Source organism: Delphinapterus leucas, chromosome 2, assembly GCF_059928025.1.
Source record: "Delphinapterus leucas isolate spDelLeu-1000000601 "Yukka" chromosome 2, BTC_Dleu_Yukka2, whole genome shotgun sequence".
Classification (NCBI taxonomy): domain Eukaryota; kingdom Metazoa; phylum Chordata; class Mammalia; order Artiodactyla; family Monodontidae; genus Delphinapterus; species Delphinapterus leucas.
In genome coordinates, this window is record NC_143130.1 from 34,538,310 (window position 1) to 34,564,568 (window position 26,259).

Here is a 26,259-nt window from a genome sequence, read left to right on the forward strand (position 1 = left end):
GCAGTGTGTATATGTCAGTCCCATACTCCCAATCTATCCCTCCCCTGGCATTTTATTTTTTTTCAAAGCATTTGTTTTAGAGTTGCTATATTGGTGGATAAAACAACCGAAACTGATCATAGCCGAGAAAAGTTCTCTTGCCTGGAAGATTGGTTTAAAATTTTGTCATCTGGGTTCCCCACCCCGCACCGTCACCTATTTTTATGTTACTTGGCATTTATTTGAGAAAACTTGTAGCATTAAGACTGACCCTGAATGTCGAGACTTATGACAGATTCCCGCAGTTATTCTGCGAATTTTATACAGTAAACCTTAGGGCTTTTCCTCAACACTCCACTGACTGAAAAAGAAGCTTACTGAATATTTTCCATTATAAAAGCAATAACTGACCATTGCGAAAGTTTTAAAAACTAAATCGATAGATAATTGATGGATCATAGATAAGTAGATAGATACATAGATAGACAGGTATATAGATAGATAATCCTGCAATGAATACATTCTCTTCTAGACATTTTTTCTACAAAAAATGCATTTATATATGTAAAAAATTTAACCTAAACCAGGAGCTTTATTAATACTGTATTAGCAACTTCGCTTTATTCAATTAATCACAGAGATAGTTGATAGATAGCTATGCTAGGTATTGATAATTGGTTATTTCTCTTTGCCCCATCCCCCCTCCCTTTCCTGTCCTCCTTTGTCTGGCCTCACTTTGGCCCCTCAAGCTGGTCTCTGCTTTCTGCATCATCCAGACTCCCTTCTCTCTGCATCTGGTTGGCTTTGCCCACTGAGAGGCACCAGCAGGAGATGGGAGGATGGAAAGGGAGGTCAGGCCATCTGTTTCCAGCCTCCTCCTCTCGCAGGCTGTGAGTTTTTACCTGCTCTGGTGGAGGGACCCCTCTCTGGGCTCTATTTCTGCTGGGTCCTAGGAACCTGGCTCCCTCCTTTGTACCTGGGGTGCTAGCCGCTCCCTGCTGCTGCTGGTTTGGGGTGTTCTTTGTGGGTTTGCTTTTCCCTGCACAGAGATGACTCATTACCTTTTCTTCAGCCGCTGAGTGTGCCTGCTGTATACTGCGGGGACCAGCTGATAGAGGTGGTGGTGCGTGCGTTGATGTGTGTACAGATGGGGCTCTTTCTTTTTAGCAGATGCACTGTCTGGACTTATTGTGAACATTTCTTTCTAGGCAATATTTAAGATACACAGAATGGTCTGAAAAGTGACACAGTGAACCCCCGCACGTCAATCATGTGAGTTAGACAAGAAAGCATCATCAGCTCAGTGGAAGCGCCCCCCCCGCTGCATCTCATGTCCCCTGCGCCTTTGCTGTTCATCATATATTTGTGTCCCTAAACAGTGAGGTTAGTTTTTGCCTGGTCTCAGATTCATGCAGATGGTGTTTATTCTTTTCGTACGGATTCACCTTTAACTCCCTCCTTTCAGGGGACATTTGGTGACAGTCGTCCGTTTGGTGGCAGGTCTCTGGTCTGTTTCCCCTGCTACACAGTCTTCCATTGTGTGGATGGACCAGCATTTATTTTCCTTTTCCCCTGTGGATGGAGATCTGGATGCCTTCAAAGACATTTGTATCACCAGCAGCGTTGCTCTGCATATCCTTGTGTATGTCTCCCTGGGCACCTGTGTGAGCATTTCTCCAGGAGACATTCCTAGGAGTGGAATTGCTGGGTCCCGGGCCTTAGGCATCTTCTACTTTATTGTGAATCGCCAAGTTGTTCTGCAAAGAGGTTGTGCTAACGTGCTCGCCACCGGCTCTCCATCAGGATTTGCATTTCCCAGGTCCTCACTAAGCTTTCTCCTTCTGCCCTTGTGAGGGGAGGAACATGGTACCTCATTAAGTGGGTTACACGCATCCCCTGACCACAGGGAGGAGAAACACAGTCTCATGTTAAGAGCCATCGTGTTACTTCATCCTTGGGTTACCTGTTCATATCTTTTGCTATTTGCATATTGGCTTGTCTTTTTATTTTTTATTTTTAGAGATTTCTTATATATTCCAAATACCAATCCTTTCTTGACTGTGCATATTGCAAATATTTCCTCAGTCTGTAGACCTTTTTTTCTTTTTTTGGTTGTCTTTTTTCATGTAGAAGTTTTAACATTTCAATATAGCTGTTTTTATCAATCTTTTCCTTTATGGTTTGTGCCTTTTAGATCTTGTTTAACAAATACACTGATTCTCTTTATTTGAAGTAGTTATTTCTATGAAGCTGCAGCAACACTGGATTAGTGAATACAGGATCATTGCTCCCAGGGGAAATACAAGGTGAGGACCCTGCAAGCCTCTGGTCACAACATTTTTATCAGCTAGTCAGTTCAGACCTTGCTTTATGTATGCTTATTGTTGATTCATTAACATTGAACTTGAGGCCAACAGCACTGTAACTCATGCTTCTGCAAAGCTTATCTGACACATGTAAATAGACCTGGAAAAGGACACTTGTTTATAGTATGAGTTAAATGAGAAGGCAGAGGTTGCCTGGTTCAACTTCAGCTGAGAATATGCCCATCAGGCAGCTCAAATTTTTTGCTGCTCCACACATGACCTCGAATGACCCCAGAAGTGCCACGGGTTTTGATTTGGGGGGTTAGAAATAAATTTTAGCAAGTAGGTGAATTTGCAAATATGGAATTCACGAACAACGTATGAGACCTTCTGCCAGCGTTCAGTAGGTTTTCTGTGAGGATTGTTCCACGTGTAGATGTACTTTTGACATATCTGTGGGAGGAGGTGAGCACCACGTCCTTCTGTTCCGCCATCTTGATCTCTCCCCCAGTTTACTTCTGTTTAATGCCTTCTCAGTTTAACGGCCGTGACCTGCTATACAGCGTTGGATAGAAGTGATAATGGCCACCATCCCCATCTCCTTCCTGGTATTTTCTGTAGAGTTTTTTAAGTTAAGGGAGCTCTCATCTATTTCTAGTTTATTAGGAGCTTTTAAACTAGTGTTGACATATCAACTGCTGTTTTGACATCTAATCTTAATAGATTATCATATGGTTTTTCTCATTTAATGTGATGAATTCCATTAGATTATTTTATGTTAGAACATTCTTGTAACACAGGAATAAACCAAACTCGGTCATAATGTGTTTCTAATACGCTATCGAATTTAACTTTGCCAGTATTTTGCTCAGGATTTTTGCATTTACGTTCACAAGGAAGAATTTTCCTCTCTTCTTTTTTTCACATATAGATTTGTCTTTTTGTTTTTTAAAAATAGTCAGTTATCCCAACACAAGTTATGTAATGTGCCACTTTTTCATTATTTTAAGGATCTATATCTGGACTCTCTTCTGTTCCTTATCAATGTCATACTATTCTGTTATTGTAGATTTATAATACATTTTGATGTGTGCAGGACCCTTCTCTTCCAAAAATCTCTTGACAAAACTTATTTTTAAAGTTCACATAAATATAGGGTAATTCTTTGTTTGATCTTATTTTAAAGCTAGAGGCTAATTAGGATCACAGTGAGTTTTTAGAAATCTAGAATTCATAGGAAATATGTATATTAATATGTGTATATATAAAAAAAACTGTTATAACTATATTTTATGGAATACCCGTGGTAACCAGAAAGAAAATACTATAAAATTAAACAAAAGAAAAAGAGAAAGGAATCAAGACCTATCGATACAGAAACAAGAAAAAAGAAAGGATGCAACACAAAGGAAGACAGGAAGAGATCAAAAGAGAGAAAATAGTACTACAAGACAAACAGAAAACAGTTAAAATGGCAATAGTAAATCCTACCATATCAGTAATTAATGTAAAAAGACAAAATCCTCAATAAAAAGATACAGAGTGGCTGAATGGGTATTAAACCAAAAACCAAGATCCAATTGTGTACTGTCTACAAAAACACTCAGATTCAAGGACACACATAGGCTGCAAGTGAAGGGATGGAAAAGATATTTCATGCAGATGGAAACCAAAAGAGAGCAGGAGTGGCCATATTTATATCAGACAAAGTAGACTTTAAGTCAGAAACTGTCTCTACAGACAAAGATGGTAATGACATAATGATAAAAGGGTCAATTCAACAGGAAGATAAAGCAATTGTAAATATATATGCACTCAACATCAGAGCACCTAAGTGTATAAAACAAATATTGACAGGTTTGAAAGGATAAATGAGTAATACAGTAATAGTAAGAGACTCCAATAATGAATAGAACATCCAGACAGAAAATCAATACAGAAATAGTGGACTAGAACAAAATGAGCCCAGCAGACTTAGACATACAGAACTTTTCACCCAACATCAGAAGAATACACATTCTTCTCAAGTGCACACAGAGCATTCTCCAGAATAGATCACATGTTAGGTCACAAAACAAATGTTAACAAATTTAAGGTGATTGAAATCTACTAAGTGTCTTTTCTTTTTTTTTTTTCGGTACGTGGGCTTCTCACTGTTGTGGCCTCTCCCGTTGCGGAGCGCAGGCTCCGGACGCACAGGCTCAGCGGCCATGGCTCACGGGCCCAGCCGCTCCGCGGCATGTGGGATCTTCCCAGACCGGGGCACGAACCCGTGTCCCCTGCATTGGCAGGCGGACTCTCAACCACTGCACCACCAGGGAAGTCCCTAAGTGTCTTTTCTGACCACAATGAAATGAAACTAGAAATCAATGACAGCAAAAAACTGGAAAAATTCACAAATATATGGAAACTGAATAACATACTCTTGAACAACCACTGGATCAAGAAATAAATCTAAAGGGAATTTTAAAAAGATTAAAATATATGTGTGTGTGTACATCCCCTCCACCCCTGCACACACACCAAAGAAACATATTTTTTGCCTGAATACTCATCCTTGAATACTGGAAAAGTGGCAAATAGTTTCCTTGATCTTCAAACTTGATAGAACTGTAAGAAAATAGTCTATGAGTTATAGTTATTTATACATATTATAATTAGGCAATCTACGTTCTTCAGCTAAAGGCTAAAAGCTATTACTTCAGAGGGCAGAGGACAGGTTTTGAATTCCCACAATGTGCACCATTGTGGAGTGTGTAAATTTCCTCATGGATCTTTGCTCAAAGTTAAAAGTGCCTTTGAACAAATAACACATATTGTGTGAGGAGCAAACCTGGCCTCTTGTAGTAGCATTTGTGTTGTTGATGGTACATGAGAGGCCAGAGCAAGGCTAAAAATTCTTAAACTTATAGGGATTCCAGGTAGAATGTTTGTGTCTTGAAATTACAACTTTCACAGATTCCCCCATGAATCACTTACCTTCTCCATGTGACAGCCTAATTTTATCTCCTTTTGTAGGATCAGTATTCCAGCCAGCCCAACAAAGAACTGCTTTCTAGAGACAAATTAAATGGCAAATGGCATGTGATCTGTTCCAGGATGGGCTCATCACTTGAGAAATTTTATGAAAAATGGAAGTCACAAATTTTACACACACACACACACACACACACACACTGATCATATGACCAAGAGTTTTTGCAGAATCTTGATGTAAGACTCTGAAAAAAAACATTATTTCAAGGTGATGGTAAATTTTTCTGGTGTGTGGTTGGAAATTTGGAAATTAAGCCTGTTATTTCCTTCTAGTCTAAACTGAAAATTTAGAAAAGAATAATGAAATATCCCATACGTTTTTCAAACATATATTTACCAGACCCCTATTTTGATGAGATAGTCTACTATAAAGAATAGCAGAAGACTGGTCTCTGCTCTTGTTGAAGAGGGAAACATGCTGTCAGGAATTGTGCAGGGTCTGAGATTTTACTTGCTTTCAAGCTAACAAACTAGCCTGTTAGAATTTGCTGCACCTGTTAGAATTTGCTGCACCTGTTAGAATTTGCTGCTACTTCTCTGGCAGAAGACATGAGACTCCCGGTTCAGAGACAAAGGACTTTATCACTCATGGCAAAAGCAGTGGCCAGAGCTTCATGCTGTGTCAGTTCTTCATGCCCCTCAAGTCTCAGGGAAAGATACAAAGGCCCCTCATGGATGCCCGCACATGTGGTGGGCATTACAGAAAGGGAACACTGAGCCTGGAGAATCTGCTGCCTTTGTGGTGAGCCTCCACTTTGTCCAGTGGACATGTTACCTCCTTCCTCCAGGACGCCTGTTGCAAACTCAACCCCAGGAAGTGGTCTGGGTGAAGAGTGATCAGGGCATACCCAAGTTCTTGACTTGGCCTTTCCCACCTTGGACAGAGAAGATAATGACAGGCGTGGTTTCTTTCGTCAGGCTCTGCACCACGTCCACTGACCTTTCCTAACATCCTGTTTTTCCATATTGAACTCCAGTTGTTGCCATGAAAGACTCCCTAAGATAGTGATTACTGTGTCAAGTAATTGGGAAGCTTCCAGAGGATAATTCTGATAAAGCCCAACCCCATCCCTTGTAATTATAACACATGTACAGTTATTGTTAGCCATGGGTTTCATCGCTTATTTTTTACGCTATGAGCCTTTCCTCATCTTCCTTCATTATACCTTGCCTGATAACAGCCTCCTCTGGAATCTCTTTTTTATTCAAAGAAACAAAAACATGTTAAAAAAAAACTGGTGAATTAGCTAATAGTAATGAATATAAGACCCTTTGTCCTCTGGACAACAATATTTTCAACAAACAGGGGAATCAAAATCCTAAATTTTGTATGTTTCTTAATGCGTAATTTCTCCTGGCTGTCACCTTTCTCTGTTGTGTTGTTAATATTCAGAATTTACTCGTCTTGGAGAGAATTTTTAAAGAATTTATCATTCGTAGGTTTCCCTAAGTATCTCCTTTTGTTTTTGTTTTATACTTGATTCGTTATAGACATGATTTCCTTAATTGTATTCGAGGAAGTATGCAGAGTGACCAGCAGCAAAACTCAGGATACACTATGCAAGACCCACCTTGTCCTCACGCTTGCCATTTTGAATGACCTTGTAAAGAGATTTTATAGAACTTGGATTTCAGTGCTTGCCCATCAAAGGGCAGAGGTAAAGGCATTATTTAAGCCAGAAAGAGAATTCTGAAGAAACACGTAGACACAATTCCAGGTGTGTAGTTATCTAGCAAAAAGCCATGCATTTAAACAGCTAGAAGAAGAAAAAAAGAAGTCTTTTTGGTGTGTGATTCCAGTGAATATGTTCCATGAGACATAAAGCAGTGTTTGCCTCATGACGCTTATTCAAACAAAAGGTTATGATTTGTGTTTATTTTTTGTTAGTAGTTTTACTTGGTTGCAAATGAGTCTATATTCAAAATTAATGTTACTTTCAGAAGGGCATTCACTTCAACAGTCAGCACCAACTATGTCCCAGGTTCTGCAAAAGGTCTATCATTTGTGAAAACAGATTGCATTATCTCTTTCCCAACATCAAACATCTTCAGAAGTATCCCATTGCCTACAAAATAAAATCCAAACACCGTAGCCTCTTCCCAACCCCATCTGTGCCTGCCGTTTCCCACAATTGAGCTCCCATCCTACTTCGTCTTTAGCAACTTCATAGAGGACACTTGAGGTGGCCCTAAGAATGTTACAGAGGATACTTAGATGAGCCTAAGAACCACCAAGAGCTTCTGGTCAAGACAGAGTTACAGGGACTGGATTTAAACTCCCACCTGAAACAAGAAGAGCAACAAAAACCTGACAAAATACGAAGACATTGAACATCAGATAGTGAAGGACAGTGATCCTTGAAATATGGTCAGCCAATGAGGGGAGAGTCTCCAGGGGACAGTGCAGGATGGGGAACTCAGGGGGATCCCTGCAGACTCCCTGAGTTGAGCTGACAGAGCTGAGGGTCTGAGGGAGACCGAGGACAGTATACTGGAGGGGAGAGAACCCTGGGATCTTCAGAGGGTCCCCCTGGAGTATTCAGTTGAATACTGATTAGCCGACACACATGAAGAAACTATTTGAGTCTGAGAAAAGGATTAGAGGTTACAGTGTCCAGTACTCAGATTTGGGAGTAGCAACTCTTCCCACATTTGTTCAGAGTTCTCAGAACACTCTGACCTCAGGAGTGGAGCATAATTAGCCCTTAGCTGAGACTTGCTTCAGTTCTCCCTAACAAATCTCCAAAACATGACTCTGTTCTCTGTATTCACATTTGCACGGTATGTTAACTTTGTCCTCTGTAATATTATCATGATCACACCCTTTCTGGCTGTCTTACAGGCAGTCTTGAGAACAAATGAGCAGGTTCGGGGGAAGGGGGTTGGGCAAAGACTTCTGTAGTCACAGCAGCCTACAGAAAATTGGGGAACTTTCTTAAAGGATGCTACTGATTGGAACACATGGGTTCAGGTATCCATGAGCAAGACCTGTGCATGCTCCCAGACTAGACCATCATTTGAAACATTCACAGCGCATGTACAATTCATGTTAACGAGGAAATACAATGAGTATGTCCCACCTCGTCTTGAGGATTTGTCAACCCCTTGATTAGAAAGTTGAAACTAACCTCATTAATACCATGGCCTTTCTGGTGAAAGATCCATTTTTCCTAATAATTTTTTGAGTATTTACAGTATTTTCTGCATTTATCGTATGAGTAGCGTATGAGTATGTATACTGAAGGACATATAATTATTCTAAATGTTTGGTCATTTTTGTGAATCGTGGTTATTTTTTTTTCTATTTCTGGCATGGATTTGACAGTAAATTATCTAAAGAAGAATGAATTGTATTTGGATAGTTAAAATTCTGTGAGTGAACCCTCTGAGAGCATAAGACAAAGATATCTCATCTCGGCATTTATTCATCTTATTCTCATTCATGATACTTGAAATTCTAGCTAGTGCTAATAGGCAAGAAAAGGAAATGAAAGGCATACAAATTGGGAAGGAAGAAATTAAACATGGAAGAAAATCCCGAGGTTACAGGATACTAGATAAATACAAATACAGAATACACGTTTCTGTATTCTAGCAATGAATATGTAGAGATCAAAATTAAAAACATAAAAATAAACCTTAATCTAAACCTCACACCTTATTCAAAAATTAACTCAAAATGAATCACAGATTTAAATGTAAAATGTAAAACTATAAAAGCTTTTAGAAAAAAAAAGAGAAAATCACCACGATCCAGGGCTAGATAAAGATAAGTTGCAGACTGGGAGAAAATATTTGCAAACCACATATCTGACAATGGACTAGAATCTAGAATGCACAAAGAACTCTCAACACTCAGTTAAAAAAGAAAAAAAGGCAAACAGTCCAGCTAGAAAATGGGAAAAGTTATGAGCAGAGACTTTACCAACGAGGATAAACAGATGGCACATAAGCACTTGAAAAGATCATTAGCTGTGAGGGAAATGAAAGTTAAAACCACAATGCTATATCATTACACACCTGTCCGAATCGCTAACATAAAACAGTGATATCAAATTCTGACATGGAGGCAGAGAAACTGGATCGTTCATACATTGCTGGTAGGAATGTAAAATGTTTCAGCCGCTCTGGAAAACAATTAGGAAGTTTCTTATGAAACTAAACATTCAGTTACCATATGACCCAGCAATTGTACTTTTGGACATTTATCCCAGCGAAATAAAAACTCATGTTCACACACAGACCTGTGCACAAATCCTCCTGGGCTTTATTTGTAATAGCCCAAAACTGAAAACAACCCAGTTATTTATCAGCTGGAGAATGAACAAACATGGAACTCAGCAATAAAAAGGGATGAGCTATTGATACATGCAGCAACTTGGATGAATCTTGAGGGAATTATGCTGAGTGAAAATAGCCAGTTCTGAAAAGTTACATGCTTTATGATTCCAGTTGTATACCAGTCTTGAAATGACAAAATTATAAAAATGGAGACCAGACTAGTGGTTGACAGGGGTCTGGAAAGGGAGATTGAGCGGGGGACAGGGAGAGAGAGTTGAGTGTGTCTATAAAAGGGCAACACGGGCAGGGAGGGTGGATTCTTGTGGTGATGGAAACGTTCTCTGTCTTGACTGTATCATTGTCAATCATGGTTATGATATCATGCTATAGTTTTATAAGATGCTACCATGGGGGAAACTGAGGGAAGGGTATCCAGGATCTCTCTATGATTTCTTACAACTGCAAGTGAATCTACAGTTATCTCAAGAAAAGAAGTTTAAAAAACTTGGAATTCTTATCAAAATTTTCAGTTACACTTTATAATTGACAAAGATTGCCCACCTACTCAAATGTTGGCGATTTGAAGATCTTCTTAGACAGTGACTACCTAATAATTATCAAAATTGTAAACTACATCACTTAGTATCTAAGAGTAATTTGATCAACCCTGTAGAAACCAAGAATAAACAAATGTGTCTATAAAAGGCCAGTTTTGATGATGAAAAAAGAAACCCACAATTGAACATCCTCATCCTGGACCTTGACGGCAATGCCGAGGAGCCTGCCGTCTGCGTTGCCAAGATGACGCTGACGTCCTCCCGCATCTTTTCCCACAGGAACTGCTCTTCAGCGTGTGTGCCCTCAACGTCCTGTCCACCATCGTGTGTGCGCTGGCCACAGCCATGTGCTGCATGCAGATGGTCTCTGCTGACGTCCTGCAGATGGTGAGTGGTCCCCCTTCCTCCCCAGCACACTCAGAATGGCAGGCTCCAGCCCCTCCTCCCCAGCCAGTTTGAGACCAGTGTATCATGGACACCGCTGGCTTCCATCCAGAAGCCCCAAGGACAATAAGCCCCGACAGCGTGTGGGGCTTGGAGATCCTTGGAGGTCACTCCATGCTGCCCTCTGGAAGACAAAACTCACACATTTGTTGCCACTGATGTATTTATTTTAGGTGTTGTTGGAGCTCCTTGTTGACAGGGTCCAGCTACCATCACGTGTCTCTAGATAGCCCCTGGTTTGTGCCCCTGAGTAATTTTAGCAACAGTCCTGTAGCCTGAGATGTCCTCTAGACCCGGCACCTCCAGAGCAAGGCTCTGTTCAGAATTCACTTTTAATAAAGGAAGATTCGGGGCTTCCCTGGTGGCGCAGTGGTTGAGAGCCCGCCTGCCGATGCAGGGGACGCGGGTTCATGCCCCGGTCCGGGAAGATCCCACATGCCGCAGAGCGGCTGGGCCCGTGAGCCATGGCCGCTGAGCCTGCGTGTCTGGAGCCTGTGCTCCGCAATGGGAGAGGCCGCAACAGTGAGAGGCCCGCGTACCGCGTAAAATAAAAAAAAAAAATAAAGGAAGATTGTTTAGAAGATGAGTTCTTCTCAAATTGAAAAACTGCTCCTCTGTGCTTTGCAGATTTGCTCATTAACCCTGAGCTCAAAATCCAGCGACAGGTCACTGGCCAGCCATCGTTAGAACCTCTGGCCAGGGTCTTAGAGAAGAGGAAGTGTTGGTCCCCAGGGGAGTGATGAGGCCAAGAGCAGAGGTCACACACTTATTAATACATGCTCAATAAATAATGACGGCTCTTCGTTATTTGTGTGAGTGGAACACAGCCCACTGCTCACTACGTTACCACTAAAGTCAGCAAATAAAGGGAAAGTGATGGGAAGACATTGCTGTTCACGCTAAGGGTGGGAGCCCTGCCCTCCCTCTTCCCCGTGGCCCCTCCAAGGCCTGCCCCGCCTCCGCTCCCCATTGTTTTAAGCATCTCATGAAGAAAAGGCAAGTTTTTCTTATAGGAGCCTCTGTTTGATTTGTTGTTTCCCACCCACCCCGTGGCAGCGCGTCAGTGCATCAAGGTGCAGGGCCAGAGAGCATCATTACCCAGGCGTTAAAAATTCATTGGCTCTAATCGTGTGCAGCCTCGTTCTCCCTGTGTGCATCCACACAGCTGTCACAACCGGGCCGACCTTTCCGAGAGGCGGCAGTTTTCTGAAAGATACCCAATTAAGCAGCTCTTCAGCAGCGATGAACCTCAGGCCTTGCTCGCTGAGGCCTCACGCTGGTGATTCTCTCCAGCGTGTCGTGTAATGGAAGGTTAAGTACTGTGGGGCTCCGGTCACCTCAGCAGATTTTGCTCTCGATCTGGAAATATCACACCAATTTGGCCAAACTAACAGAACCACGGGGCTGGAAATGCTGAAGGTTTGTATTCCCTAGGTTTTCAGAATTAAAATGCAAATTACCAACTAAGTAAGAAGAAAGTGTGTCGTAGCTAAGATAGTGTATGTATGTGGTGAAACGTAACGTGCAGGTCATTGTCAGTCCTCCGTGTAGAAAGTGAGCGGCCTGGCATCCTGGGTCTGAGGTCAGCGACATCTGGGTCGGGGTCCCACGGCTTTTACCTACGAACCTCCCTGAACCTCGTTTTTCTCACGCAGGAGGGGCCCTGTTTAAATATCTATTTTGATTCTTAAATACGTGGAGGGAATACGTCCCGGTTTGTTATCGGGACATCGCAGCTGTGACCGTAAAGGCAGTGGTCCTCGATGTACTTTATCAACCAGATGTAAAGTATGGCTGCAATTACAACAGCTGCCATTAGAACCCCTGGCTGTTTCATGGCTAAGTATTATACTTGGTGAGTAAGTTTGCTTCAGACCCTTGGCTTGGAAATAGAAATCGATGAGTTTGCTGCTGGTGTGTTTTCTTCTCCTTTTGTGACCACGGACTGTGGAACAGACCAAGCTTTACTCTCCTCAGAAGGCCGGTTACCCCACTGACCTGCAGAGCCACCGGGGAGCCCATGACTGTGGCGCCCGTGGGACCAGCACCTGACCTTGGGCACATCACCACCCATTTGTCCCAGTTTCCTCTGCTCTAAGTAAGACTGTTTATATCCTACTGTCCTCATAGGGCCACTGAGAGGATGACTTAGATAAAGTGTCAGTGGGCTTTGAAAAAGCATGGTGGCCACATGGAGGTTGGCTGTTACCACATGGGTCAGGGGCTGGGCCAGCTTGGCCACACGTGCTGTGTCCTTGGAGAAGAAGTGGGACAGCCCAAGGGGGTCATGGTTACAGCCCGTGAGCCATGGCTGCTGAACCTGTGCATCCAGAGCCTGTGCTCCGCAACGGGAGAGGCCACAACAGTGAGAGGCCCGCGTACCACAAAAAAAAAAAAAAAAAAAAAAAAAAAAGAAGTAACATAGGATCATTGAAACAAATAAAATATAGAGGTATATAAAGAAAAAGTTGATCATCTCCCCTCCCCCACTGCATTCTCCTGAGAACAGTTTGCAGTGAATCTTCCCTTTGTTTCTCGATTTCTTAGGACTTATAGAAACATATGAAAATAGTCTATCTTCCTTTTTTCCTCCCTCCCTCCTTTTCTCTGACTCTCTCTCCTTCCTTCCCTTTCTTCCTTCATTTATTCCTTCTCTTTTTGCCAAAATGGGATCACACCACGTATGTTACTCTACGACTTAGTCTTATAACCGGAAACAGTCATGGCCATCCAGCTAAGTGAACAGAAAGAGAGGTGTCTGAATATCTGAAGTGGTCCATGAGATGGAAGTCACGTCAGTTATTTGGCCATTTCTCTATCTGAGTTGCTACTTGTTTTTGATTTGGGTTCTGTTTCTGCCTCTGCAAATGGTTCTCCTTGTACATACAGTTATAACTCTCTTTTTTTTTTTGCCGTACGCGGGCCTCTCACTGTTGTGGCCTCTCCCGTTGCGGAGCACAGGCTCCGGACGCGCAGGCTCAGCAGCCATGGCTCACGGGCCCAGCCTCTCCGCGGCATGTGGGATCTTCCCGGACCGGGGCACGAACCCGCGTCCCCTGCATTGGCAGGCGGACTCTCAACCACTGTGCCACCAGGGAAGCCCCAGTATAACTCTCTTGACCAACCTGTGCTGACATGACTGGCCAGCCAGCTGCGGTTCTCCATCCCACCTGGGAGATGCGCTTCCTGCTGCCCACAGCACACCCCCACTCCCCGCAGCCTCTGCGGTTCACCCATGGGCCATTTATGCTCCCAGCAGTTGGGTCATCAGCTTTCCAAGGGACAGTTGTATCTATCCCCAGACCAGTTTAGGCCAGTGGTATGTGGACTCTAAGTGCATATTCTAGTACTACGTGAGCCAATGAAATATGAGTGCAAAAAGAGAGTTATGTCTGTTACAACAAAATTGAGTGCTCTGGAAAGAGTCAGTGAAAGAGGGTCACTAAATATATTGCCGTCAGTTTAGAAGTGGGTCAGACAACTCTAAGGGGTTGGGATAAAACCTGAAAAAAATCGAAGGGGTGTCTGCATACACATTGCTTCCCAAGTACCTTGAAGTTCTGGCTCTGCTGTAAAAACACAGCACTGGAAAGTCAGAGAATGTCTTACGGGTGTAGTTTATGCAGGAAGAACCACGGGGCACCCATCAGCAGACTGACTCGCAGCAAAGGCCTTAGCCCACGTGGAAGGAACCCATAATTTGATTCTTATTTTTGTGGACCAGCATTTTGGGATGATCAGGAGTTTGGGGAGAATTCATATAATGAATGCATATCTACGTGAGATGCAAATTGTTATGTCTATTGTCAGAATTTATCACGCTGAATTCCTCTAATGTGTTTGGAAATAGTGGCAAAAGACCATCGGATGATAAAATTCAGTTTATTGATACAGTTTAGTGGAGAAAGCATTTACCTCCAAAGTGTCTGTAATCTCGTATTTTTAGTTTTATTTCCTAAGTGTAATCTCAGTTTTCCATGAAACTATTTTCCTCCCCACTTACTTTCTTGCCAACCACCTAGCCTCGGGGACATGGTCTGCTATTACCTGCATCTCCATTTCACACACACTTGTTAACTTCATCTTTTATTACAGTCATCTTTGTTTTCCACTCATCCTACACCTTGTAAAGTAGAGCTGCTTCAGAAGCTGCAGGCAGGGTACCGTGGCCGTCACATACACGCTACTGTGGGCTTGCGCACGGAGCTCGGAATGGGTGCTGGCCGGACAGGGAGGGATGTAGTGCCCCCTGGGAACCCGCAGATCACTCAAGTTCACTTGTATCTTCCCTTCTCCAGTTCTCCCCACTGAGGCTGGCCCTCCTCTGACCCACAGTGACCTTCCTTGAGGTCTGGGTTCAGCAGAAAGGTCTCTGGGTCATAGGTGCTACTTACCCTCTCAGATCAGGACCAATAATGGGTGTCTGCTTGACCTAAAAAGCCAGCTACAGCAGACAATCATAAAAATTATACATACCATGAACATTTTATTTTGGCTTTAAACATGCAAATGAGCGTTTGTCCCCCAGTCTTGATTTGGGGCCATGATCTTCTCTTTGATTATGGGTCTCTGGTGTATCAGGTTGTGTTTACTGCATCAAGTTCATGGAACTCGCAGCCTCCATGATTTCCAAATTTAGTTCCTTTTGATTGGAGTCAGTCAGGTGAAGCCATCTGCACGCAGAACTCCCGGGAGAGTTTACGGTTCTTCACAGGTGAAGCCATCTGCACGCAGAACTCCCTGGAGGTTTTACGGTTCTTCACAGGTGAAGCCATCTGCACGCAGAACTCCCGGGAGATTTTACGGTTCTTCACAGGTGAAGCCATCTGCACGCAGAACTCCCGGGAGATTTTACGGTTCTTCTCCACTCTGTTATGACTGCCTGGCCAGGACCTACCTTGGCAGTAATTTCTGCTTAGCTATCGAGTCTTTCCAAAGCCTCCAACTCGGTTTTCATGGAACAAGCAAGTTTTCCCATCTGCATTCATATTTCATTGCAAATTACAGTAGTAACTAAAACTGGTCTGAACCTGTTTGAGGAGGCAGCCCTGCTCATCCAAGGGTGGCAGGACCAGAGAGTAGCAGGGTGACCGGGGAGGGCATCACTCCAGGGTCCGGAGCACAGGGGGAGAGCTCCAGCTCACCAACAAGAGGTCCATTCAGAAAACTTTTACTGTGGCAATAATCCTGCTCTTTCTCTCAAGGATAGCACGTGCCTAAGATGGGTCCTACCTCCCAGAACAAACCCCTGAGAATGGGCTTCTCCCCGACAGGGTCTACAATGCAAACTCCTCTTTTATGGATGATGAGGGTTGGGCGATGATGCCCATGCCAGGTGTGTGAACACCTCAACCAGGTACCAACCTCACTTCGCTCACCAGGCACAGGTGTACCTTTGTCACCACACGGACCAACCAGGGCTTTTACAGGTGGCCCAGGGCAAGCACAACCCCCTGGGAAAGAAGGGATGCTTCAGGGCGCGCTTCCTCCCCAGCGCACCCAGATGCAGGCTCGGCTCTGCGCCTGGCCATCGCCCTGCAGATGAGGGGCCGAGGAGGGTGCGGGTGGGCAGCAAGCATTTCTGTGGGTCCTGAAGGATGACCAGGAGGTTGCTGGGTGAGAGGAGGCGGGATCTGGGGAGAGAGGACAGCCTGAGTTTGGTACTTGGGGTTGGTTCCAATGGCAGATGGAGGAATTTGGGGCATCAGAGGGTTAGTGGGTAAAGAAGCTGGAAACTAGGTGGGATTCAGGGAGCAGAGGTCTTGTAAAAGAGTATTTAAAGGGAGTGACCTCATCACATTGGATTAAACGTAGCTTTTTTAAAAAATTATTTAATTATTTATTTGCTTGGTTGTGCTGGGTCTTAGTTGCGGCTCGTGGGCTCCTTAGTTGTGGCATGCGAACTCTTAGTTGCGGCATGTATGTGGGATCTAGTTCCCTGAGCAGGAATCAAACCCGGGCCCCCTGCACTGGGAGCACGGAATCTTAACCACTGCGCCACCAGGGAAGCCCCTAAACAAAGCTTTTTAAAGCAGAACAGGAGGAAGAAGACCAAGGCAGAGAGATGATTTAGATGCTTCCGCAAGGAGGAGATAACCTGGGGGCTGCCGGGAGGTGGCAGTGAGGAGGAGGGTGTTCACCTGTGGAGTGGATGCTTATAGAGCACCTGCTGGGCCCGCGGCACCAGACCCCATGATGGACCCCATGGCCGGGGCCCAGGAGAGAAAAGGAGCTCGACATAGCTCATGCGGGGAGCTGGTTAGCCGGGGGTGAAAGGCAGAGGAGCAAGGAGGGCCTGGAGGTTACACAGAGACAACAGCAGAAGCTCTGCCACCCTTAGAGCTGGAGGACATAGGGGCAGGAGCAGTGACAGGAACCCCCCTCCCTGCCGCCTCTTCACCAGGTTCCCTCTCACGCCCCCATTGGCAGAACCTAACAGGACGCCAGCTGCAAGGGAGCCTGGGACCGTGGGGTGCAGACCCTCAACACCCCTGTCTCAGAGCAGAGTCCAGAGCTGGTGACCCTGGGCTCCCATACAGACGCTGCCTCGTCAGACAGCTATTGAGGGGTGTCAAGGGAGATGTCGGTGTGACTCGCGGGCCTCCGGCTGTGGAAGCCAAGGAGCCGGGGTAAATGCTGCTGAGTCTGACACGCTTCCACGAAGATAGGCCAATGCCCCCCCTGGAAAGGCCATTGGAGTTTAGGGCAGAAACGGAGACGGTCGTTTAGACTTTAAAAAGCCTCCCTTGTGTGACTGCATTGACTCATTTAAACCTGCTAATAGGATTGCCTGGACCTCCTCACCTCTCGCGTTCCTGGTGGGATTGGATCTTCCACAGAAAAGCGCTTTGGCTTTTGCATTTCACACTTGAGTATGTTATTGATTTTTCTAATTTCTGATAAGGCTAATTCAAAATCTTCCCCCATGAGACCTCCAGGACCTTTGGCTTCATACTGGCTGCTCAGCTTCCTGCAGTAGCCGCAGGGCGAGCAGCTTTCCAAAGTCAAGGCTGGCAGACACATCCACCCTGCCCTTGGCCATGGATGCACTCCTATCTCAGATGGCTAAACATACAAACCATGGGTCACACCAGCTGGAGGGGCAAGGACCGTGCTCTGTGTGTGAAGAAGGCAGGTGTCACACGTTTAGACATGTGCAGTCTGATGTGTCACACATTTAGACATGCCCCCCACCCACCCCCAGTTCTTTCTGCGTTAGTCTAGAGCATGCTGATTTCATGGCACTGGACTGTATTCAGAATCGCGACCTCACCCATACTTGCCCAGAAATGTTCCACCACCCCACCCGCTGCTGCTAGGAGGCACTTCCTACCACACAGCTTCAGTAGAGCTGCTGCCCAGCTCCAGCACCCTCGCTGGCTCCCCAGTGCCCCCAGAATTAGGAAGTAACTTCTAGAGCCTTACCGAAATTTGCTCTCCGTAAACACATCTTCCACTAGCTCACCTGTTCTTCTTGAGCTCGGAGCCCCTTCTGTGAGCCCACTCATTGAAATCCTCTTCATCTTTCAGGCCCATTCAAATATCATCTTTTACATTAACCCTTTGTGGATCTCTGCAGGTTCCTGCAGAGCTTGGAGAGTTCACTGTTTCCTCATGGAACTGTCCTTGCTTGGCCATGGACAGTTGACTCTGGGTCCTGGTCTCACCCACCCCTTGCCGCCCCCCATGCAGTGGGAGGTCCCAGAGCATAGTGTTCAGTAGCCTGGGGTCTGTCCACAGCTGGAGGCACTCTTGGGGAGGTGTCCCCTGGACCTGGAGCCGTGCTTCGGCTACCTCCACGCCACAGGTCATCTCTGGGGAGCAGTGGCCCATGGAAGGAGCAGCAGGTATTGGGTGGTGCCTCCCAAGAACAAAAATGGAAAATGAGGCAGAGACAGCTTCATTTTAAGTGATTTGACCTCACATTGCTCAAGCAGCCTCTCAGTTTTGAGGTTGCCCCCCAGAATGTTCTAGAGCTCATGAAGGATTCTTTTCCCTCAGAGCAGTGTTTTTCCAAAGTGTGTGAATTCCCTAGAACTGCCAAATATTGATGGATACTATGTGTCCAAAGGGGCCCATCACAAAATATTTGAGGAATGTTCCATGAATGGGCTAAACAATTTAACAGATTTTTTTGGTGCAGGCCTTCTCAGGGCCTTGAACACACTCATAATGCACATGAAAGGGCCCCAAGGATGGAGTACCAAAGCGGCTTTGCCCAAGTTTATTTCACTGTAGGGGTTGGGGAGGGCGTGGGAGGGACATCCTGAGAGTCTGGTGTTTTCTCAGGAACTCACTCCAGGAAGTGCTGTCTTCAGCCCTGGGCGGCAGGCGCCCCTCTGACCACAAGCTCTTCATCAGAGGAGACAGGTTTAGTGGCAGGAACAGAACCTAACTTCCCGGACTGTGCTTTGCCTCAGAAGACAGGCATCTGCGTAGCAGCGTGGGAACCGAACGTGCTGAGGCTCCGGAGCAGGGGGTGTGATCCTCCCGGAGCTGCCGTTTTAAATGTGTGTTTAGCCGTCACGGTTTGACGGGTTTAAGTACCTGAGTTCCAAGTGCATCATTAAAGCTTCTGCACAGTTACCTTCGTTAGACATAACGAAGACGTATGTCATAACGTTAGAGCCACAGCAGCCGTCCTGATATCGGAACCTCTCTGTTTTGCAGTTCCTTCCACAAAGGGCGCCTTCCGTCAGCCCGGCCTGCATGACCCCGCACGGCACTGTCCTCCACCAGACCCTGGATTTTGATGAGTTTGTGCCTCCACTGCCCCCTCCGCCCTATTATCCCCCGGAGTACACCTGCACGCCCACCACTGAGGCCCACAGGTGGGTCTTCCCTGGGGACACCTCCCTGAGCTATGCTGGGGCCCAAGGATGGGAGGCCGTCACTGGGGGAGGGGAGGTGCTCCTTGTCAGGGAAGGTGAGCAGAGGGGGAGGCGAATGGATCAGACAGCAGAGCCCGGGGAGGTGGGAGGGCTCAGAGCCCCGTGCGTTTCCGCTGGCCTCACTGCAGGGCATCAGAGAAGAAACCCAGCCAGGCAGGAGCAGCGCTGTTCCACTCTTCACAAAACACCATACTGCTGTCGGTTTATGGTCATTTAATAGAACATGTCACATTTAGTTAAAGATTGAATCAGCTGTATGATGGTTTTAATTGTCATGGAAAAGGCCATAGAGTTTATTGAAAGTGTCAGTTTCCAGCAAAAAACAAAAGTGAGGACTGCCTAATGAATGAGGCTTTTATTTCACGAACACGAGAATTCCAGGCGGGGAATCGGTCTGATCGCTTTGAGGGAAACGGGAAGGGTCTGGGCTCCTTACCCAAGGAGTGATGTTCCACGGTTCTGCCTTTCCAGGGGCCTCCACCTGGACTTTGCTTCCTCCCCATTCGGCACTTTGTACCGCGTTACCATCAACAGCCCCGGCCTGCTCTACCCCGCCGAGCTCCCGCCGCCCTACGAGGCCGTGGTGGGCCCGACCCCCACCAGCCAGGTGAGGCCCGACTCCGACAGGCCAGTTCCCTGTTCCCGGTCCTGCTGCCTGCGCTGGCATCTCCCTCAACCTTTCAGCAAACCTGTGGGACGCTGGTCGTCTTAGCCAGGTCGTGGGGGAGCAGAGGCAGCAGGTGCAGCGAGCAGAGATGGCAGCCAGGCGGGGATTCCAACCCTATGTCTGTGCTGCCTTTCCTTGCCTCCCCACAGATGTGCTGGGGACACAGTGCAGAAAGAGTGGGCCCAGGCTCTGACCCGTGGGCAGAGGCCCCCCGGGGTGGGGTTGGGCCATGGTCTGAGTATGCAGGGGTCTCTGGGCTGTTTCAGCTACAGGCCACTGTCAAAGTCATCCGGACACCTGAGAGAGCTCGTCTGGATTCCTGGTCTTGTCAGAGACCTGGCGGCTACAGCCAGGGAGGTGCCTGATCCCAGCGGGCAGGCATTCGGGACGTGTGGCCTCAGTTTCCTCATCTGTGAAATGGGGTCATAATAGTACCAAGCACATCGGATGGAACAGGATGTTTGTAATGGACAGGACTGGGCACATGGCAGGGTCTGACTCAGCAAAAGCCGCGTGCCCTTTCTTGGTATTATTATCCCCGCCCTCATCATTGTCATTGCTGAATATCAAGGGGCACCAGCCAGGGCAGAGAGATGTGAGCACCGGGAAAGGCCATATGGTGCCCAAGTGCAGACGGAGTGGTAGGGCCATGCGGGTGTCCCCCAGGGCACCATAGGGATTGGGGCGTGGTGGGCAGCCACAGCCATCAAGGGAGCAGGGGCACCAGGACAGGGCTACAGCCTCTCAGACACAGACAGACCCGGAGCATCAGGGGCACGCTGTGATGTCTCAGCAGCCACGGAGCTGCCCTGACACGTGTCCCCACCGGGAGCCCCTCGCCTGGAGGTGGTGCAGGCCCCAACCTCGCACTGTCGCCCTGTGAGAAGGTGCCCGTGGCGAGCTGGCCGGGCGGCAGGGCCCATCCGTTCCCACCACCACCTGAGTATCAGCCCTGGGGTCCCCTGTGCTGGGCTCAGCGTCCAGGGGATGCGACCAGAGACAGTGCCGTCCACAAGGCGATCAAGTCCTGCAGGCCAGTGGCCGTGTGACGGGAAGGGACGAGGCTCGACAGACTCTCCTCGGGGTCCTGGGGAGGGACTGCTCAGCAGCCCCTAGCCCCGGCCAGCCACCCAGCCCACCCTGGCCCAGGCAGAGGCTCCTGACACCCCGGGGCCTCCCTCCAGGCCTGCTCCCACCGAGAGGTCCCGAGGCTCTCCAGGCCCCCACGGCAAAGGGACTTGGCTGGGACTCCTGGCTGTTTTCCTGTCCACGGGAGAAACAGAGGCATGGGGCTGTGAGGAGGGAGGCAGTGGTGTGACCATGACTGTCATCTCTAGACTTACAATAACTGAAATTCTCTGGAATTTTTCCTTTTAAAGTGGAGCAAAGCATTCTGCCTTCCTGGAGTGGGTTTATTTTTCTCTTCATGATAAAAACAGTTCAAATCAATATTGTCAAGGGAAGCTGCTTGTTGTGGTAACAGTCAGAGCCTGAGTGGAGCCCTGGGTGCTGCAGGGCCCTGGGCAGGGATGCTGGTCCCTGCGTGTGTCCAGGGACCCTGGGAGATGAAGCCTCGGCTTGTGGGCGGCAGGACGCAGGTCAGGGAGGAGAGGCAGGGATGCTGCTGGGGAGGGAGCAGCTCCTGCAGAGGCTCTGAGGGAGGGGTGAGCATGAGGTGGGGGGCCGACCCACCCGCTGGGCCTCACTGGGTGCCAGGGTCATCAGAACATCCAAGCAAGTGTCCACGGCTGCTAGGATCTGAGGTCGGGGCCTTAGAGAGATCATGGTTCGCTGCAAAGATGGTCATGGAAGCCCTGGAGATCCAGACAGGCTGAGGCCCTAGGAGAGGGCGTGGGGTGGGGTCCCGGAAAGCCTGGACTCAGAAACCAGTGGTCAGGGAGGAAGGCATGGGCCAAATGCTGCCCGGAGGCTGTGAAGGACTGAGCCCGGTCCACCTGGCTCACCTTTTGAGAGGCTGCCGGTGACTTTGGCAGGAGCAGCTGCTGGGGATGGGTGGGGCGGGCGGGGGGCGGGCATGGTAGGGTGGCATCAGGGAGCGGAGGGGATGGGATGTGAGGAGGGGAAGCAAGGGAGGGGATGGGATGTGAGGAGGGGAAGCAAGGGAGGGGATGGGATGTGAGGAGGGGAAGCAAGGGTGTGGACCACTGTTTCTAGCCTCCAGTGGGCATCCCGACTCCCTGGAGGGCTTGTCAATCAAATGCAGATGGCCGGGCACACCTCCAGGGCTCCGGAGTTCAGGGTCAGGGGGCTGCTGAGAATCTGCATGGCTACCAAAGTCCCCACTGTGGCTGCTCCAAGGACACCTTTGGGGCCTGGAGTAAATCGCTCTGGCAAGATGCTCGATGAAGAGGCTGGATAGGAGGTAGTTAGAGGGGGTGGGTGGGAATAGAGTGGGAGGGGTTACCATGGGGATATGCCAGGGCTGGAGGGCGGAGCCGGCTCCCCAGGGCCAGGGGAGGGAGGTCCCTGGAAGGCAGGAGGGGACTGAACCAGGTGCAGACGGGCAGCTCGCCCTGTAACCAGCAGGGACACCGAGCAGGGCGGCCAGGGGCCTGGAAACCCCAGGAAGCCCACAAGGCTGTGTGACTCTCCTCGGCCACCTTGGGGGCGGGAGGAGCCCTGCCGCCTCCCCCTCTGCACGGCGACCCTGCCTTTTGCCCTCACAGAGCTGCAGGCTCCAGCCTGCCTCTCCTTCGTCCCTGTGAGCTGTTACTCTATGTCCAGAAGAGAGGAACCGTGCATGATTCACGGGTCTGTGTGCACCACCCTGTGGAGAGTGGCGGAGCTGGAGCCGGCGAGAACCCCCATGATGCTCCCGGCCTCGCCGGGCCTCCAAGGACCCGGCGTGCTGGGAAGCAGCCTCTGGTTTGGGTGTGACATCTGATGCACCCCCAACACTTGCACCTAGTGTTTATCACTATTTTACTCTTTTTTTCTGAAGAATAGACTATATCAGAGGATGATAATACTGGTTCTAAGACCCACGTGACCTCATTTTCCAAAAGAATGGGGAATTCTCTAAATGGAGATTTCTTTCAAAAGATTTTGGGGAGGAACTTTTGAAGGGCAAAGGCCTGTCTCACATTAGCTTGCGTTGGCTCAGAAACCACCAGCTTACAAGCCCCTGCGTGAATGTTATCCCCGGGAGGACGTGACCCTCGCCCTTTCCTGGGCTGCCCACCTGGCTGGTAGCACTTGTGATAAATGGGCTGCCACAGGCACACACACACACACACACACCCCCGCCCCCAGCACCAAGGAGGCAGCTGCACCTCGCCGGCTGATTCTCTCTGACCCGGTGGAGTCCAGGATCCCATCCCGCCCACGGAGAGGAGGCTGCACCTGCCAGCTCCCCTCCCCCAGTCCCCCGACGGGACAGCCACGAGCAGCCATCTTACAGCAGGACCCCCGCTCCCTGGGCCAGGAGGAGGTAATTACCCCCTTGTTAGGACAAACGCATATGAATGGCCTATTTGCACTTGTTTGGACGCCCGCCCCCTTGGAAAGCAAGCAGAGGCTGCGCAGGTCTGTGCCCGGCAGAGACCGCTCATCTGGACAGATTTTTCATTTGGGAAGAAAAGCGCCCCCTTGAGCCAGCACGTTCGTTTTGACCCGCGTGTTTCAGCCACATTCAGGTTCCGTTCTGACTTGGGTTGCGATGCGTTCTCTTTCCCGTGGCCTGAGGTTGTGGCTTTGGGGCCAGATTGGAGGGAGGGAGTTTCTTTCTACAGCAGGGAAGTGGCTGAGAATTTGCCTGGTTGAGGCCCCTGTGTGAATGACAGCGTGTGTTCTGGGGGCCCCGTGAGACTGTGCGCCAGTCCACGGGCTATAGGATCGGGAGACCAATGGGATTCGCTTCCTTGTAGCCGCAGGACAGGGACGAATGGGCTTCTCGGGGGCTTCAGAGCAAGGACCAGCTGGGCCACCTTGCGTGGGACCGGGCGTGTGAACCAGGGAGGCTCATGGGGGCTTGAAGGGCAGGAAGGGGGTTCACAGAAACCATTTGGGTGCAGATTCCATGACCTGGGATGCCACACTATAGAGCTGCCTTTGAACAGTTGGGTGTTTGGGGTCGACGTGGCCCAGCAGTGCTTTAGGAATTTCGGTGGCAACATGGCAGGTGGGACGAGAAGTGGTGAGAAAGGCAATGGACGTGACAGAGGTGTGTCCAACCCCAGGTCCTCGAAGTTATTATTTATATTTTCGAATGAAATGACCTTTACACTTGAAAGTCTGTAAGTGAAGTAGCTTCGAAGATTGCCTTGGGACACGAGCCAAAAACCTTAATGCACCTTTTCCGTGATGGCTGATAACTGCCCCCAAGAACAGCTTTTTGTAAACCTGGGACATAGCCAGCTGACCTCACCCAGGAGTGGGAAACTCATTGCAGAAATAGGGCAGAATTTCCATATAGGACGTCTTAGCCCCCAAGTTCCTAGGAGAAAGGGAGATGAGGGGAACTTGGCTTATTTGCCTAAATGCCGATTGAGTTTTCAATTACGATAAGTGGTCAAAATAGTGCATCTGGGAATAAATAAATGCAGGCGTTGGAGCGTCCACGTTACGTTATACATGAGGCTTCTCCTTTCACAGCCCTGCGGGAGCTGTGTTATGAACCTTTATTGCTAAACTCGGATTTCAACTTCAATTCTATGCCGCAAATATATCTCTTCCACTGCCTTTGTGTTTCATGGACAATGCCCTGTGAAGTGAGCAGCCTTGCTGCGGCAAGGTGGCCTTGGACATCAGGGGAGGCCACATTCTAATTCAGTGCTTGACACCCTGCTCGCCGGAGGTGATCAATTTCCTGCTCCCAGGAGCTGTCTCCTCTTGAAACCAAATTTGACCGGGAGCCAGAGGGAAGCCAGCGATGCTTCTGCAAAATATGACACGAATCCAGTTTCCTCCTGACCTTGTCTCACTGTGTGTTTTATTTCTCTTGTTTTATGTATATTTCTTTATTACCAGAAGCTTTTTTTTAAGGCCTGAAGTTGCCACCCACCCCTACAAAAAAGAAAAAAAGAGTCCAATTGAGGGTTAGATACAGGAAGAGAGGTATGAAAGGAAACGAACCTCCGGGGCATTGTCCCTTTTTTTTTATTTGGCAGGAGATTCTTGACAGAGATTTTCCACACAGGTTATTGGTGTGGGGTGGTGTGAATTCTCCCATCCTTTCCCCTCCCTGGCAGAGAGGGACAGTATTACATACACGTGGGATCCAAGGGACCATTTGAGCAGCTCTCTGGGTCTCTGGTTGGGGGCAGCCAGCAGCCCAGCACCTGCTGCAACGCCAGCCCGCTTGACAGAGGAGAGGTGGGCGCCATCAGCTACCCGATTGAAGGGGCAGGAGACCAAGGAGGCAGAAATATAATTACTGAGCTGGAACCAGACCAGGCCGCAGGGGCCCGCCTCACCTTCCCTGGCCTCCCCCAGCTCATTATTGGCAAGCAGTTCTGAAATACCACAAGGGTCCAGAAATCGTGTTTTGAGATGGCACAGGGGCACGTGCATACAGGGTTCATCGCCTTCAGACGCACGGCCTGGGAGGGGCCGCTGTGCCCTAAAGCAGCAATGGGACAGATGTGCTCGCGTGGGGCAGATCCAAGCCCGGCAAGCGGGGAGCAGACGTGCCCCATCCCTGACCAGCAGAGGAGGCTGGTCTCTCCCCTCACATTCCCGAGGCCTTTCTTCTCATTCAAGAAGAAAGCTGCAAAAGTGTGATGATGGTCCAACCCCATTCGAGCTTCACGGCCAGCCTCCACCAGGAAGGGATGGCATGTGACTGGGCTCGGGGCCCCGCATTCTACTCGGCGTGGGCCCCATGTGCGGCTGGGACCCCGGCAGAACTTAGGCAGGGAGGGCGGCCTTGGGAGCAGCCTCTTGATCCCATGTGCGGAAAGCAGAAGGGAGGGCAGGGCACATGCAGCTCTGGGGCGTCCAGAGCTCGTTCAATGCCCACTTGTGTCCAAACTGCTGGCCCAAAGCATTGGGGTGCCATGAGTGTTGGTGTCGTGGGCTTACTCTTCAGGGAAGAGAGGAGGGTGTGGGAAGTGAGGGCAGGGGCTGTCCCACCTCCT

General features: G+C 48.4%; 1 protein-coding gene across 8 annotated transcripts in view; it reads left to right on the forward strand.

Moving 5' to 3' along the window:
• The window catches only part of ENTREP2 (endosomal transmembrane epsin interactor 2), a 366,320-nt gene that overhangs the window by 323,438 nt on the left and 16,623 nt on the right, over nt 1-26,259 (forward strand). For 7 of the 8 annotated variants that reach the window (XR_004024713.2, XR_016391949.1, XR_016391950.1 and 4 more), the window contains 3 exons: nt 10,439-10,546; nt 19,274-19,434; nt 19,966-20,101. Coding sequence is in view for 4 of the 8 variants with exons in the window: in XM_030763982.2 (XP_030619842.1) it covers nt 10,439-10,546; nt 19,274-19,434; nt 19,966-20,101 (405 nt within the window). In the remaining 4 variants the exon portion in view is untranslated. The remainder of the gene's footprint in view (nt 1-10,438; nt 10,547-19,273; nt 19,435-19,965; nt 20,102-26,259) is intronic. The other variant, XM_089906669.1, reaches the window with a different exon arrangement.